Raw genomic sequence first — 18,108 nt, forward strand, 5'->3', positions numbered from 1 at the left:
CTAATATGAGATAAGAAAACAATGTTCAGGTTTGATATTAAATCTTTAATCGTCGCCGCACAAAGACCCACATAGCTCAAATCATCAGTTGGCTCTGTGACTACTTGCACTCTGCCAAAAGTAAATCTGAATAAACGAGTACTTGTTGAATTGCTCTCTCGCTTATTAACTCCAGACCAACTTTGATAGAAAGAAGCTCACCCAAGACCACCGATCCCGGCATCAAAATAGACTATTCGAATGCCACCAGAGGTTGCCCCTCCTGATCCCTCACCACTCCAATCCCACACCGATTAGTCCCCTCGTCAAAGCTTGCATCAACATCCAACCAAAAGTGTCCAGCTGGTGGACAAACCCATCGAGTAGGAGATGGACATTCCCAGCTGGCTTAAGAAGCAACAAGCTGTGCCTAGACTTCTGATAATCCTTCCAAATCGCCACTCCATTCCCATATACATTACGCATCTCCCTAGCATCCCGACTATGCACAACACGACATCTCTCCCCCCATATTCCCCACGCTACACACAAATTCTTCAACCTTGCTTCTGTCATGTTGTGATACCAATCTCATGCACACATCTTTGGTGCCTAAATGCATACACTGCCGCACATCAGCCCACACAGAGTTATGCTTTCAAAAACTTTTCACCACCGGACAAAACAATATTGCATGACAGGTCGTGTCCTCAGAATATCGACAAAGTGGACAGCAACCTGAATTCGGAACATGATGTGACACAAGATTTATTCCGGTAGGCAGGATGTCATTATATACCCTCACCAAAACACACGGATCTTCGAAACACTACAAAAATTCTTTGGTTTTAACCACGCCCAAAACCGTGGTTAAAAATTTAACCACGGTTTTAGCCACGGTTTTTGAAACCGTGGCTAAATCCGCCGTTGAGGTAACCAAGGTTTTTAAAAAACCGTGGTTAATTTAGCCACGGTTTTGACTAAATCGTGGCTAATTTAACCACGGTTTTTTGTGAAACCGTGGTTAAATATTAACCACGGTTTGAGAAAATCCGTGGTTAAATTAACCACTGTTTTGATTAAACCGTGGTTAAACTACCCACGGTTTTTTGAAATACCGTGGTTAAATTAACCACGGTTTGAAAAAATCCGTGATTAATTTAACTACGGTTTACATAAAACCGTGGTTAATTTAACCACGTTTTTTATTAAACTGTGGTTAATTTAACCACGGATTTATAAAAATCGTGGCTAAATTAACCACGGATTTTAAAAAAACCGTGGCTAAATTAGCCATGGTTTTTAAAAAAACCGTGGTTAATTTAACCAAGATTTTTAAAAAAACCGTGGCTAATTTAACCACGGTTTTTTTAAATCCGTGGCTAAATTAAACCCGATTTTAAAAAAAAACGTTAAATTAACCACGATTTTGAAACAAAAAATCCCTGGTTAATTTTTTTACCACGGATTTTTTTAAAAAAATCGTGGCTAAATTAGTCGCGATATAATTTTTTTAAAATACCATACAGATCATTAAAAAAGTTATTTGTCTTTAACGTGACTTACTACATCACTCACCAAATGTTTTCTAACAATGTTACACAACATGATAATTTACACTAAATAAATTATCATACACATTTTTATGTGTGGCACAATGATTCTGCAAACAACAATTTACTCAACCAACCAGACGTAAACCGAACATGCAGCTCAATTCAATCTCATAACACAAAAACATAATACCTAAATTATGGAGCATATAAATAAATGCACGAGCGAAGGAATGCGACAGGGAGATCACAAATGCTAAAGGACTAACCCGACATCGTGACAATAAAGACGATTGACAGAGGACATCGCCACGAAGATTGAGGAAGTAAATAGCTGAAGCAGTCACGGGAATGACTATAGATGCGAAGAGCTTCTTTCCAACTCAAATCTACAACGAACAGATCTGCTAGTTTGTTTAAATGAATACACCGATAATATAATGAAGAATTTAAACAACTCTAAAATTCAAAAATCTTAATTCAAATATTCTGGAAATTTGAAATTATACTCAAAACAAATTCTTAAAAAATTAGATATTTTCAATCGACTTCAATATAATAGCTACAAACAAATAATAAATCAAATAAACATCAAATATACAATGTGAATATAATTATGTTATTGGCTTATTTAGCTAACTTTGTCATAAATCCATCACAAATACTAACACTGAACCTCACTGAGAACACAAAAAAAAAAAAAAACAAATAGAATTATCTTCATTATATTTCTCTCACTTCAGACACCATAGACAACAAATTACGGGCCAATCAATAACAGTACAACTGAATTAAACTTAAGATTCAATAAAGGAAATAAAACACATAATAAAAAACCTGGTAATATGAAAAGGAAGTCTGGTAGATCTCCTGAAACCAAAATGAAGGAATACAACTTAAGATCGAACTTGAAGTTCTAACCGAAAAAGTCTACAATCTTGCAAACATAAATTGTCTTTACTTACATATTGTATAATTGCATTTCATCCTAGACATGCAATATAAAAATCTGTATATTCCATACATAACCCAAATCCAACACAAAGTGAAATGATATATATATTATAAATTTAATGTTGAAGCATAATACCTTTCTGCCCATAATAGGAGATAGAATCATAAGCCAAACAGGCAATTCCCCTGATCATCGTTTCCCAAATCATCGGCTAGCTGATGTTGAAATAAAATCTAGAATATCCCAAAACCATTTACTCAGACATAGAGCACACACCATCGAAAACATACATACCGTAAATAGTCCAAAATACCTTGGAAATCCTAAGAAAAGAACAGGCTGAAATCGAACGAAAAAGACCAAAAATTACAATATATTGCATTCGTAGCCAAATAAATATAATAAAATTAAACTCATGGACCCATTGATATATCGTAAGAGATCATCAAAAAAGTTATCCACGATATAATGATTTCAAAATACCATAAAGATTAACCACAAATTAGTTATTTCTGACACATACTGACCGCAATCACCATTATTTTTAACGTCGTCGCATAACATGAATATTTAACCTCAATAAATTACCACGAATATTAGACAAAATATGAAACAACTATACTGTCCAATCTATTAGTCACGTAAAAGAAATCCCAACATTAGTTCAAACTCCAAACATACTGACCATATATGTGCTCACATATTCCGCATGTGTACATCAATTACGACGAATTATTCAATCTCAAAATTAAATAAACGAAGTATGAAATGTATTTGAATACCTAGTGCTGAAAAGGAACTGGAGCTGGCAGATATGTCCTGGAACCAATAAAAAGAAAGTAATACAAATTAAGCTCGTACATGCAAGTTCTATCCGAAAAAGTCTACAATCTTGTAGACATGAAGTTGTTTTTATTGAAGCATTAATTTCATCATCCATATTAATTCTACATGAAAAACTAAGCACAACATTGAACACAATATATCAAAAACTACGGACAAAAGCAAGGAATACAAGTACTCACAGTTTTGACGCACTACCTACTTGACATCCTTCTTGAATAAAAAAAACTACGAAATCGCAGCTTGTATAAAAGAAACAACTGGATCCCTTAAAAACATGGTAAACTTGAAAAAGACATTGGACGCAATAGATCAGAAACTACAGACAAAAGCAAGGGATACAGGTACGCACAATTTTCTTGTTACAAGAGAGAACTAAGGTATTCTGATAAAAGTAAAATTAAAATGTTTTTAAGTTTGTCTTACCATTGTTTTCCTGTGCGTATGAATTTGATAACACGACAAATAAATACTATAAGCTATTTCAAGACAAGATTCCTATGATTATTTCATGAATTATGATTCACCTACTTGACATCCTTCCTAGCTACATAATAAATAATCAAATCCCATACTCTATAAAAAAAAACACAATCGGATCCCTGAAAAAATATCCAAATTTGAAGGGAAAGCATGAATAACTAATTACCGGTAAAAAATATATAAATAGTAAATACATCATACCTTTCTGCCTATGGTAGGAGATCGAAACATAACCACATGTTATTCCACTTCTCATCGTCTCACAAATCATCGGCTACCTGAAGCATGAACGAAATCCCAAATATCATAAAACAATTTACTATTCGACATAGATCTCACACCATCGAAAACATACATACGTTAAGTAAACCAAATTTTTTGGAAAATACTAATATAAGAACGAGGATGCAATTGTTATAGGACGATTAAAAATTTTGAATTCATTTGTATCTCAATCAATTTAAATAATGAAATGGAATTCATGGTTAGGTTCTAAGTTTATATCTTACAATAAGCACACAACCAATTTTAAACTAATTTTGAACTAATGTTTAGTAAATACATAATCTATATTTCTCAACTCATTCCTCCATTATCTGCATTCACCCATTATGCACATGATCAATAGCATCCAATGACACCGTTCAAAATGTAATGCCACGGCCAGAAGCCAAGCAGATTGCTTGAAATAAAATATCATGCATCCTTGTATGATTGTATGGATGCCAATTAAAGAAGGGGTAACATTTCTTGTTCTATCTATATATTAACAACTATAAATTTGTAGGCATGAAATCCGGCCTTAATCCATCACTTTAATATCATCACGCCAAGTGCGCTTAATTAACTTCTTGAAGATCTCGTGAATTTTAACACCAAAATCTGGTGTATTATATTTTGTCAAGCATAAGGAATCAACATGATCAGTACCTTACACAGCATCTCTGTATAAATTAAATAGGATATTATCATAAGTATTATTCCCCTTTTTTCACCATGAACTTGAAACCATCCCAAACTGGTGCCTTTTATTTTTCTCCAATTATCTTCGAAGATTTCAAATTTGATGTTACACTACAACCACCCAAAAACTTATAGTCTTCCCAATTGGATAATTAAATATCCAAATATTTATCATTAAATCAAATAAATCGAATCTCAAATATATGTAACAACTCACCAAACTTAAATTGAGTTTCGACTTCATGAACTTGACTTTCATTATTTTGAAATGCACTTGTCGCGTCATTCCGTATGTTATCGCCAACGACGATGCCTGCAATATAAGCTCTCTGTCTCAAACTGCTTACGTAAAGCCAAGCAGAAGGGGTCCTCCTCGAAGTTGGGTACTGCAATAACACGACCTGTGAAGCTTGGGTAGCGAAGACGAAGGGTTCATTTGTGGGAAGATGTCGTGTCCGGTTCACCTCAACAATTTTGTACTTTCCGTGCACACGCGTACCTAGCCTAGGATGTGGATTATACCAAAAACATTTAAATATTGTTGTTTGCTTCAAAGGAAGACCAGGGTATTCCACCTCGATGATCTCTTCAATGAAGCCATAGTATTCGGTTTCAACACCGTCACTTGAATGACCATGAATTTGAACACCTGAATTATCTGTGGCTTTAAACGTTGTGTCGTGAACAGTGTAGAATTTAAAACCGTTAATACAATAACCTCTATAAGTATTAACTTTCCGCATCGGACCCAGCGCTATTTGTTTAATCAGTTCTGCGATGAATTCCCCTTCTCGCTCGGAATCCTACGATGAGCATACAATATTATCATTACCACCTCGAAGGTCATAAGAATATTAAATGTCAAATCGTAAATTAAATATAATCTTACTCTGATGTAAGATTTGAACCAACCGAAGAAGTTTGCCTGTATGTTGGAGTCTAAATCTTGACGACTTATCCCAGGAATCTCTGCACGCATTTGGTCCTCGTAAATACTACACAAATATGAAAATGTTGTCAGAATGAAATACCAAAAAAATGTATGTCTATCAGTAAGATTGAAATCATGAACATATAACATTGCATACCTCACGTAGGACTTTAGTTCAACACAGTTCAACAAAACATATGTCGCCACAACATGATATTCCTCGTTTGACAGCCATCTAGGTTTTCTTCCACCGATATGTCTACCACGAACCGTAAATATTGAAAAAAGCTCTGACCCAATCTCGTTCACTAAGTTTTGTTGTTGGCGTCTAGTCTTTCGTTGTCTTGTTTGTATCGAGTCACCAAAGTAATGCTCGCAAAATATGGACGCCTCACTGACCAAATAAGCATTACATATGGATCCCTCCACGCGTGCCTTATTACGAACCGTGCTCTTCAACCTTCGCAAAAATCTTTCGACAGGATACATCCATCTAAATTGTACTGGACCAGCAATCCGAGCTTCGTAGGGCAGATGGACACATAGGTGTTCCATACAGTCGAAGAAACTTGGTGGGAAAATCTTCTCCAACTTACAAAGAATTACAGGTATCTGCTCATGCAAGCGCATCATGTCACTCTGTTTAAGATTACGAGCGGTTAGGTCTGCGAAAAATAGACTTAACTCAGTCAATGCCTCCCAGACCTCCCTAGGTAACAACTCCTTGAATGCAACGGGTATGAGTCGTTGCATGAATACGTGACAGTCGTGGCTTTTCATACCGAACATCCGCAATTTGTTCATGTCCACGCACCTGGACATGTTCGAGGCATATATAACCGTCCGAGAAACGGACATCCTTAAGCCATCTGCAAAGAACCTCCCTCGCACTACGCTCCAAACTGTAGCTGGCCTTGGGATGTCTGCCTGTAGACACGTCTGGATGTAACTCATGTCTGATGCGCATTTCAACCAGATCCGCCCTTGATTTTGCATTGTCTTTTGTACGTCCGGGGATATTCATGACTGTGTTGAAAACATTGTCAAAAACATTCTTCTCGATGTGCATCACATCCAAATTGTGTCTGATCAAATTCATACGCCAATACGGTAACTCCCATAAAATACTGCGTCTTCTCCAACCACATTTTGCTAGCTGACATATCTCTCTGTTTTTGCTCTCTGAGTCGACATCATATGCAGGTAGAAAACCATAATTATCCAGCTCACTAAGCAACTCATCTCCTGTTTTGGTGGGAGGAGCTTGATGCAAAACACGTCGCCCTCGTATAAACATGTTCTTATTTCGCCATAATTGGTGATCAATGGGCAAAAACTTCCTGTGGTTGTCGAACCACGACGTCTTACCACTGTGCACAAGTGTGAACGCTTCCGAATCAGACATGCAATGAGGGCATGCTTGTTTCCCGGCTGTGCTCCAACCGAAAAGCATCGCATAAGCTGGGAAATCACTTATGGTCCACAACAATGCTGCTCTCATTGTGAAGTTAGTCTGTGAGTGTATGTCGTATGTGGCAACACCATCGTACCAAAGTTGTTGAAGCTCGGCAATCAATGGTTGCAAAAAAACATCAAGCTTATCCTTCGGGTTACTTGGTCCAGGTGCAATCACAGAAAGAAACATAACCTCGTCTTTCATACACATCCAGGGTGGCAGATTGTACGGGGTTAAAATGACGGGCCAGGATGAGTATTGCTGTCCCGTTTGGCCAAATGGTTGGAACCCATCAGTCGAAAGTCCTAACCTGACATTCCGGATTTCTGCAGTGAACCACAGATGTGTTTCGTCGAAATGACGCCATGCAAGAGAATCAGATGGGTGTGTCATGGTCTCTGGGTCAGAATGGTGGTCGTGATGCCATCGCATATGTGAAGCAGTAGCGGTGGATGCATATAACCGCAGGAGACGAGGAGTGATAGGAAAATAGTACATCCTCTTGTACGGAGTTTGTTTATTAGGAGTCCGACTTCCACGTCGACGAGACGGTTTGTATCGAGGATGTTCACAAATCTTGCATTCGGTTAAGTCTGAATCTGTACCCCAGTAAATCATGCAATTGTTGCTACAGGCATCGATTTTCTCAACTGGGAGACCTAGATCTTTGATGAGCTTCTTCGTCCAATAAAAACTTGGTGGCATGTGGTTATTAGCTGGACATAACTCTGACATTAGCTGGCACATGTCGTCGAAGTTTTTTTCAGACATGTTGTGCTCATGTTTCATTTTCAATAACCTTGCAAGGACGGACAACAAAGAGTGACCGTGTGGATTACCGTCCCAGATCTCTTTCTCTGCTGATTTTATGAGGTCATATAGTCCTTTGACGTAGTTGTTGGGGGGTTTCTACGGGTTCGATGTTGGGGTCTACATATTGCGACGGACCTTCTTCCTGATATTCTGAAGAAAATTCGTGTCCAAGATTTTGATTTGCGAGCAAATATTCTTGATAATGACTAAGAAAAATGTGATCCACGTGTATGTTTTCGGATTCCCAACTTCTGTTCTGAGACCGTGAAGACGACGGAACATCTGGATTGGTATTTAGAAAATTTGGACGAATATAATCTTCTCCGTGAGATGCCAATTATAATAGTTCGGTACAAAACCATATCGACTTAAGTGCGCCTTCACTGTGTTGTCATCTAAGAATACTTTATTCTGGCACTTTTTGTGGTTGCAAGGACAACGTACTTTACCCGCTGATAAACATTCAACATGACTAAGAGCAAAGACCATGAATTCCTCTACATCGTTAATATACTCATCATTTATATAACCATTTTGCAGTCTACGATACATCCATCCTCTGTCCGTGTGATTCATATTTTCCTACAATAATCAAAGGAAGGAGATATTCTTTAATGCTTATAACAATTATATTTATAATTATATATATATATATATATATATATATATATATATATATATATATATGTATTCATTAATCGTTACCATTATAATATATATTATCCTAGTCTTATTTCATAGTTGTATTTTTTACAAATAGTCTTGTTTTATAAATTATACAAGATTAATTATAGCTTTGATAAAATTTAAGATATCATGCCAAAAATAAATTTTTTTTAATTTAAATATTATAGAATTTTATATTACAATAAATATCAATTGAAAATTGCATGTTAAAATATATATATAATGTTCGTAAATTTGGGTTTGCCATATATATATATATATATATATATATATGTATATATATATGTATAATCAACATGAAATCATTACTGTAACTAATTCACTAAATAATTAAATACAAAAATACAAATTCATCATGAATTAAATCTACAAAAATAAAAGCTGAATATTTTTACGTACTTAATTACTTCACCGGATTTATAAAAGCTGAAATTATACTTACAATTATATTATCCTAGCTAGTCTTATTTCATAGTTGTATTTTTTACAAATATTCTTGTTTTATAAATAAAAAACAAAAATTTAATTAAAAAAAATTCTATCATCTAAATCCATTAAAAAAAAGCTAAATAATGGTATAGTTACGTTGTTTCAAAGGAGAAACATATTATATATATATATACTTCGTGAAATCATTAGATAATTAAATCAAAGAAAAATACAAATTCATCAATAATTAAATCTACAAAAATAAAAGCTGAATTTTATATACTTACTTCACCAGATTAAGAAGTCGCAAATAATTTTGTAAGCACGGACAATGGCCTCCGATCCGAAATTGGGTTCGACGGAACAAGTTTTTTTTTTTATAAAAAAAATAGGTACTGAAAGAATTCACCAAATACGAGGATTCCAGATCTAAATTTTGATTGAGGACAAAGAAATTACTGACGGTCAAAAGTAGTGAAATTTTGAAGAAATAAAAGGAAGTAATCGAAGACGTATGTTTGGATCGAAAAAGTTAGAGGTTGCAGATATAATTGCTATTTTAACAACGGTTTTGAAAAAATCGTGGTTAAATAGCCACGGTTTTGAAAACACCGTGGCTAAAATAACCACGGTTTTTAAAAACCGTGGTTAGAATAAAAGCCGTGGTTGAATGTAGCCACGGTTTTTTTAAACCATGGTTACTTATCCACGGTTTTAAAAAACCGTGGTTATTCAACCACGGTTTTTAAAAAACCGTGGCTACCTATAGCCACAGTTAAATAAAACCGTTGATATTTAGCAACGGTTTTTTAAAATCGTAGTTAATTTAACAACATTTTTAAAAAACCGTTGCTAAATAACCACGGTTTTATTTAACCGTGGCTATTTAACCACGGTTTTTTTTAAAACCGTGGCGAATTTAGCCACGATTTTTTTAAAACCGTGGTTAAATAGCCACGGTTATTTCAAACCGTGGTTATTTAGCAACGATTTTTTTATAACCGTGGTTAAATTAACCACGGTTTGAAATAACCATGGCTATTTAGCCACGATTATATTAAAACCGTGGCTAAATAGGCAATTTTTTTGTAATGGAAGAAATATCAAGCGACCACATAAACCTCCACCATTTTTGCACAGTCAGATAACTTGACCTTTGTTCCGGTGATTCTTCCATGCCAGAGCTCACTCGATACCCACTCTTTATAGAGTATTTATCCTTTGACTCAAATTTCCAGTATCTAGAGTTTTTCGAGTTACCTCCCGACTGCGGAGATAATATCTTGCACCAAGTGAGGCAAACACACATTCTTGATCAACTGCTCGTTCCAACTACCATCAATAATCAATGAGCTAACCTTTGCACCGACAGTAACATTTAACTCACAAGGTGTCAGTTTGGATCGCTTAGAAGGAATCCACCGCTCCCGCATTACATCAATGCCCTTTCCATCCCCTATTCGCCAACAAAGCCCTTCCTTCAAGAGACTCCTACTCCAGATAAGAGAACGCCACACGAAAGAGGGGTTACTTCCCAAAGGAGACAACATGACATCCATATGTTTAAAATATCGGCCTTTTAGAACCCTTGCCACAAGAGACGACGGATTTTGGATTATACGCCACAGCTGTTTTGCCAGCAATGCTTTGTTAAAAATATCAAGTTTTCTAAAACCAAGTCCCCCACGACATTTAGGCTCACAAAGAAAGTCCCACGTTTTCCAGTGCATTCATTTTTTGTCATCCTCCATGCCCCACCAGAAATCTGCACATTCCTTCTTTATTGAAGAACAAATCGCCTTAGTGATTCGAAAACAAGACATGACATATGTAGAGATATCCTGCAATAATGACTTTATTAATATCTTCTTCCCTCCAACTAAAAAAAATTTGCTCCCCCATCCCTTAATACGACTTGAAACCTGTTCATCTAGATAGCCATACTGCTCTTTCTTGCTCCTCATTGAGAAAGTTGGTAGACCCAGATAAACATCATGGCCCTGAACAACTGGGATAGTAATCCTCGTATTAGGGGGAAATGAGAGGGCCGATTTTTTAAAGTTTATAACCTGGCCTGACGCTTTTTCATTGGCATTCAAACAACCAATAAGAGCAGAGCAATCCTTGTCTGTAGCTTTAAAAAAATACTAGGCTATCATCAGCAAAAAATAAGTGAGTCAGTGTCATCGTGGTAGTTATTATAATGTGCTCATGTTTTATATAATAGTATATTTTATTATTATTATTATTATTATTATTATTCACACGTCACTATTAATAAAATAAATGATGATAAAAGGAACAAAATAATTACAGAATATCTGATGTCTATAACCTAGGTGCATCGTTCAATTGCAATTCCACAGCTACCGAAAGCCCTAATCTTCTTCAAAACGAACAATTGATCGAATTTTAGGAATAATTTCTATCGATTTCCACTTCAATGTAAGTAATGCCTTTTTGTGCGGTTGTTTATTTGAATTGTTAGTGTGAAATTGATCTAAAATGTGAATCTTTGTTCTCGAACCCACTAGCCAATATCGCAAGATATGGCCCAGGTTTATTGATTATCGCAGGGTTCGACGTTAGATGATTGGTTTTGGGTTTTTCAATCATGTAATCGATTGTCTTATATTGATCTGTGATCGCCGTTAAATTGATGTTGCTTTTGTAATTTGTGAACTAAGTTTGAGACCGATGCTAAAAGAGCTCGTTTCTTCAGTTTTTACAGCTGTTCTACAATGTTGATTGAGGGAACCATTTATATGTTGAACTAATTTGGTTTGTGAAAATTTATTGGGAAAAGTTTGATTTTGCTTTTCTGGTGGAATTCTTAGAACTGGCTAGTTTTGGCAGCAACTTTTTCTAAATAATCTTGCGAGATAGTTTGTATTATTTAGTTCTTACAGTGGTTTGGGTTTTTTTTTGAGGTGTATATTTAAAATCACTACAGTGCTGGATGATTCTAAATATTTTTTCTACTGCAGTCTCCAGATTTGGAAGCAGCCCTTCGTTCCATTTTGTAGACTGAATTGCATCATAGAGCTCAAACTGGAATATTCCTAACTTTTTTATGCTGTTCAACCATTGCTGGAAGATTTTATAGCATATATCTATAGCTCGGGACACTTGACTAGGCCCTCTTACCTGGTTGAAGAGATATCCCTCTCAGAATCTATTTTATCTGGAAAAGACATAGCTGAAGCACACCGTTTTTTCATGCTTTAAGCAGCAGGGTGCTAACATGCTAGCTGCTGTGCAAATTCGTCCACCGAGTTGCTTCTCTAATAGGTCTCTCATTCACTTATATACAAAGTGTTCCATGCATATGATTATCATTTTTTTTTTCTTTCTGCATTTTCTCATTTGTCGTTCTTGACAATACCTACGACCTATAATTGTAGGGTTAGTGCCCTACGTATCATTTGTCCTGCAACGATTGTAAACGCAAGACATCAACGACTATCTGGACAAGTTGATTTTGTTAAGGAAACCAGGGCTGGCCTTTTTTTTGTCCCTGCTCAATGGGGAAACACTTTTGTTGTTTTCAATACGGATGATGGTCACCCTGGCTTGTCATCGTCAGAAGACTTGGTGTCCGAAGAAGAGACCACTGAGATACCTGTGGACAAGTATGAGCCAGAGACATTCCTTAGTAAATGGTTGCCTCCTAGGTACTTATGGAGAGGATTATCTATTCTTGTTTTGGCAGGACAAGTGATCTTCCGAGCTATCAAGGGTAAAATTCATTGGAAAAATACTGTCCAGCAGCTCGAGAGAGTTGGACCTAGATCAGTTGGTGTCTGTCTCTTGACATCAGCATTTGTTGGCATGGCCTTTGCCATCCAGTTTGTTCGGGAATTCACCAGATTAGGACTAAATAGATCCGTTGGTGGGGTTTTAGCCCTGGCCTTTTCTAGGGAACTCAGTCCTGTAATCACATCTATTGTGGTTGCAGGTCGTATCGGGAGTGCCTTTGCCGCGGAATTGGGGACAATGCAGGTTTCTGAACAAACCGATTCATTGAGAGTTCTTGGTGCAAACCCCGTTGATTATTTGGTGACACCCAGAGTGATTGCGACATGTATCGCTCTACCCATTCTAACTCTGATGTGTTTTACTGTTGGAATGGCATCGAGTGCTGTCCTCGCAGATGCCGTCTATGGGATCAGTATAAACATAATCCTGGATTCTGCTCAAAGAGCTTTGAAATCTTGGGATATAATTAGTGCCATGATCAAGTCACAGGTCTTTGCTGCAATAATATCGATCGTGAGCTGCGCATGGGGCGTCACCACATCCGGAGGTGCCAAGGGCGTTGGAGAATCAACGACATCAGCGGTGGTTATTTCACTCGTTGGGATTTTTATTGCTGATTTTGCTCTCTCTTATTTCTTCTTCCAAGGTGCTGGAGATTCATTGAAGAAATGCATGTGAGTGTTATATTGTCTTTTATAGTCAGCATTTCCCAATTTTTTGCTGAATGTGTAAAGAATCACAAGATTTTTCTCTTCACTATGATTCTGTTCAAGTCATATCTCGTATGTGATCTCTTTTATCAATTAGAGAGCTGATACACAGGTTTTGACAGTTATATATATGGTTTTGACTATTGTATCTATGCGTGCAAACGAATTGAGTCGATATCCAGATCAAGCTGCTTGACTTGATTATGGAGTTAGAATATGAGCTCGTTCTGTTTTGGAGTATTTGATTTGATATCATTACGCAAAAATTCGTTTATTTTTATATTAATTAATTATGCTCCTTCGAGCAAAATATATTATATGAGTTAAAATTTGGGTAAAAATATATTAGAATATGATGAATTTGATATTTAAAAAAAAAATGGTAAAGGCCCTTTTCCCCCTATTTTCTCAATTGCTCTCAAGTTGGAGCCAAGTTAGGAAAATGGTTCAAATTAAATTATTTTTGTATTTGTTTATTTATTTTGAATTTTGGTTCTTTTATGTGACGTGCACGTGATGATCACAAGTCACATGTTCTCAATGTTGCGGGGTTTTTATTAAATTTAATGTAAAATAAAAATCTAATTTCAAAAATAATGTGTTTAAAATTATATATCATAAATATAGCAAAACTCTGTCAGAGACAGCGGACGCTGGAATATTATATTCTACCGTCCGCTATCAGGACAATGCCACATAGGCCGCATCCATTGTCAGAGACGGAGGACGCTGCCTATGTGGCAATTTATTATTATTATTATTATTATAATTTTTATTTTATTTTATTTTTTAATTAATTATATAATTAATAAATATTTTTATAAACTTATAATTTATTTATTATTAACTTGTAATTTTGTTTCTCAAAATTTTTAAATTTTAATAAAATTTCGAATTTTTTGTCCTAAAAAATTATTAAAGAGACTGAAATAAAAAAGTAAATTGATTAAATGATTTTTTTATCAGTTATATTTATAAAAATATTGTTAACCTAAATAAAAATATTTTATAAAATTCTACATTTACCATATTAATATTATTTTTTAAAATTTAAACACATAATAAAAGTCTCGTTTATATATAATTAAAATTCGAAAAAGATATTTTTATTTATATTAACCAATATTTTTATAAATATAACTGATCAAAAAAATTTCATTTAATGACTATACTTTTTTATTTTCGTCTCTTTAATAATTTTTTAAATGGATATCAAAATCGAAATTTAAAATTAAAATTAATCCATTTTGAGAAACAAAATTCCACATTTAAAATAAATAAATTATAAGTTTATAAAAATATTTTTGTGGAATTTTTTTTATCTCAAAAGTTATTAATTTTAATTTTAAATTTCGATTTTGATGTTCATTTAAAAAATTATTAAAGAGACAAAAATAAAAAATTAAAGTCAGTAAATGAAATTTTTTTATCAGTTATACTTATAAAAATATTGGTTAACATAAATAAAAATATATTTTTATTATTTTTATATTTATTATAAATTTTATTTTTTAATTACAAAGTTGTTACATCAGTTGTTGTTGACTTATTTTAATTTGTTTGGATTTATGATAGTATTTCAATTATATTAACAAACCTAGATGAGTTCATTCGTAAAATATTTTATGTTTGAAAAAATTGTATATTTAAAACATATTGTCATAATTAATAATTATTTTGTAAAATTTTGATTTTTGTTAACAAATATTTATTTATTTATACTAAGTATACTTTAAATTTTTACAATTAAACTTTAACATTTTAATTATATATAAACGAGACTTTTTATTATATGTTTAAATTTTAAAAAATAATATTAATATGGTAAGTGTAGAATTTTTATAAAATATTTTTATTTAGGTTAACAATATTTTTATAAATATAACTGATAAAAAATCATTTAATCAATTTACTTATTTATTTTCGTCTTCTTAATAATTTTTTAGATGGACAATAAAATCAAAATTTTAAATTAAAATTTAAAAATTTGATAAACAAAATTACAAGTTAATAATAAATAAATTATAAGTTTATAAAAATATTTATTAATTATATAATTAATTAAAAAAAGAAAATAAAATAAAAAAATTATAATAATAATAACTTGCCACATAAGCAGCGTCCTCTGTCTCTGACAGCGGACGTTGCCCATGTGGCATTGTCCTCTGTCAAAGATTGCGGACGCTTGAACGCTGCGGTATTTGTAATATATAATTTTAAACACATTATTTTTTAAATTAGTTTTTTATTTTACATTAAATTTAATAAAAACCCCAATGTTGCGCTATCAAATTTTCCAAAACAAAATGAAATTAACAGAATTAAAAGATATGTGAATAAGTCCTATTTTTGGAAAGAACCTAACTTGTTGGACAAAAATTGTAACTTTTGCATATAATAATAAAGTATATATCTCGTATTAAATTCAACCTTTAACATAATTTTTTCTTTATTCTTTTTCATAAATAATATAGCCACGAAAAAAAACCGAGGGAGATGGTTCTTTGTAAGTAAATGCAAAATGCCACTTCATCAATTACTTATTATTATTATTATTATTATTATTATTATTATTATTATTATTATTATTATTATTATTATTATTATTATTATTATTATTATTATTATTATTATTATTATTATTATTATTATCTTAGTATTATAAATGTGCGTCGATAAATTCAAAGACTTCGCCCACGGGGCATAGACAAGTTGGTAAGGTCTGAGGTGACGTGAGAAAAAATTCCCCAGCGTTGCGGGTTCGATCCTCGTGTGAAGCATATTTCCTGCTGAAATATTGTGGGGGTATGCTTTGGAGGTTGACTATGTTGCTTCCTCCTTCAGGTCCTTGCAGCTCGTGCACATCCCTCGATTTAACCTCTGCATGAGTCAATGGGTATTTGACTCATGTGAAATGAGACCCCCTTATAAATTCAAAGGCTTCCAATGGAGAAATGGATATAAATTCTATTTATCAAGAATATTACTTGAAAAATATCGAAAACTAACAATTATTATATTTAATATATTGAAATCGTATAAAAAGAGAACTTAGAAAACTAGATATAGGGATAGTAAATATAATATATTAATCTTTTAAATAAAATAATAATAACCAATGACTGATGTGTAAGATGTTCATTGAACCGTCTTATATCTTAAATAAGACATGATATCCACGATTGTTTGACTGGTTGATGATATAGTAGCTAAACGATAGATAGATCCTGAGATACCCTAACTATTCGATCCTAACTGCTTGACTTGTTTGCTCGGAACTCTTAAACTCCTCCGAATGCTCGAGTCAGTTTGCAGACATATACAGACTAAATTTAGGCCAATTAGCCGAGAAATAACTAGAATATTGGAAACAAAAAATATATTAGAATTTAGAGATAACCAACTACCTCCGTGATGATCACACAATTATATTATATATAATAAAGATGAGACATATCAACACAATGAGTCAATGACACAAGGAAAAAAAAACCCCAACCAAATATAAATTTTCCAGTAATTACACCACTTGTACGTGACTTTGGTTCTTATAACAATGTTAGATTCAAATATCTGTTGCGTTATCAAAAGTATTAAATATTAACGGATGAAAATGATACAACACTAATTATTTAAATCATATAATAACTCAAATGTCATATTTCGGTTTCACGATAAAAATAGTTACTGTTTCCTGACCACCCAAATCAAACACATGATCTCTAATCTTTGAAAATGAAACCACGATGGGAGAAACAGTAATCTAAAGATAGATACAATTATAAGGGTAATTGACAAGGGAAATGATATAATAAGACTTTTCAAAGAGAAAAAAAATAGTGAACCCATAAAATTTTGAAGTTGGGCGAAGTGGCGAACCATTATTTTTTTTTTTTAAAAAAAAAAAATCTCATTCATTATATTTCAAGATTATGACCTCTTCTCTAGAATTATTTTTTTCTAAACATAGACATCACCAACTAAATTTAAAAGCAAATTTACAATGAATTGTCTTTTCAAAATGTCATTAATGATTGGTGATGGGAACATTTTCCTTTTTAACAAAAGATAGAGGATATAATTATCATACGATCAACATCAACCACAAGTATTTATATATGCAATTCAATGAATTGAAAGACATAATGTTGCATCATTATGTTTGATACCCCTCTCTCTTTTTCTTTTCTTTTTTTTTTTTACGTGGGAATCCGCAGCTGCTACCTACGGTGTGCACTGGGTAAACTCTCAAATTAACGCAATAGCCTGCAAACTATGTTAGTCAGATAAATACTAGACAACTCTTATGTGACAGACTAGTCCAAGAAAGTGTAGATATAGGGGGATCAAACTCCTAATCTCTAGGCAAGAGTTCACCTACTTCACCCTCTCTCTTTTTTTGTCTTTAATTAGTGTCGATGTCCTCTCCTTTATAATTACTTAAAAACACTAAATTTTCTTTAATTCAATAATCGATCAAACCGAATTAATCAAATATATGATAGATCGATTCTATCTAACTCGGGTTTTCCTCATTCTATAATTTG

At 33.6% G+C, this 18,108-nt stretch overlaps 3 protein-coding genes across 3 annotated transcripts; 1 reads left to right on the forward strand and 2 right to left on the reverse strand.

The window, feature by feature from the left end:
* Positions 1 to 4,389: 4,389 nt before the first annotated feature.
* Positions 4,390 to 7,910, reverse strand: LOC140874261 (uncharacterized). Its single transcript, XM_073277535.1, has 5 exons — positions 6,467 to 7,910; positions 5,865 to 6,372; positions 5,666 to 5,771; positions 4,994 to 5,579; positions 4,390 to 4,409 (listed from the first exon to the last, which is right to left on the reverse strand). Exons 1-5 carry the CDS (start codon positions 7,908 to 7,910, stop codon positions 4,390 to 4,392), a joined length of 2,664 nt encoding a protein of 887 aa, XP_073133636.1.
* A 2,438-nt stretch (positions 7,911 to 10,348) lies between these two features.
* On the reverse strand, positions 10,349 to 10,822 carry LOC140874262 (uncharacterized mitochondrial protein AtMg00310-like). Its single transcript, XM_073277536.1, has one exon. The coding sequence runs from the start codon at positions 10,820 to 10,822 to the stop codon at positions 10,349 to 10,351; it is 474 nt and encodes a 157-aa protein (XP_073133637.1).
* A 591-nt stretch (positions 10,823 to 11,413) lies between these two features.
* Positions 11,414 to 13,709, forward strand: LOC140875116 (protein TRIGALACTOSYLDIACYLGLYCEROL 1, chloroplastic). Its single transcript, XM_073278663.1, has 3 exons — positions 11,414 to 11,537; positions 12,080 to 12,383; positions 12,497 to 13,709. The coding sequence occupies exons 2-3, from the start codon at positions 12,337 to 12,339 to the stop codon at positions 13,527 to 13,529; spliced, it is 1,080 nt and encodes a 359-aa protein (XP_073134764.1). The 5' UTR covers positions 11,414 to 11,537; positions 12,080 to 12,336; the 3' UTR covers positions 13,530 to 13,709.
* Positions 13,710 to 18,108: the final 4,399 nt, after the last annotated feature.

Source organism: Henckelia pumila, chromosome 1 (assembly GCF_033568475.1).
Source record: "Henckelia pumila isolate YLH828 chromosome 1, ASM3356847v2, whole genome shotgun sequence".
Lineage (NCBI taxonomy): Eukaryota > Viridiplantae > Streptophyta > Magnoliopsida > Lamiales > Gesneriaceae > Henckelia > Henckelia pumila.

Excerpts from the sequence above, each read along its gene's own strand:
- LOC140874261 (XM_073277535.1), bottom strand. The coding sequence starts at position 7,910 with ATGTGCCAGCTAATGTCAGAGTTATGTCCAGCTAATAACCACATGCCA. Across the intron at positions 5,772-5,864 it reads GAACTAAAGTCCTACGTGAG|TATTTACGAGGACCAAATGC; the intron begins GTATGCAATGTT and ends ATATTTGTGTAG. Across the intron at positions 4,410-4,993 it reads CGAAACTCAATTTAAGTTTG|ATAATGGAGGAATGAGTTGA; the intron begins GTGAGTTGTTAC and ends GGGTGAATGCAG.
- LOC140874262 (XM_073277536.1), bottom strand. The coding sequence starts at position 10,822 with ATGCACTGGAAAACGTGGGACTTTCTTTGTGAGCCTAAATGTCGTGGG.
- LOC140875116 (XM_073278663.1), top strand. The coding sequence starts at position 12,337 with ATGCTAGCTGCTGTGCAAATTCGTCCACCGAGTTGCTTCTCTAATAG. Across the intron at positions 12,384-12,496 it reads CCGAGTTGCTTCTCTAATAG|GGTTAGTGCCCTACGTATCA; the intron begins GTCTCTCATTCA and ends CTATAATTGTAG.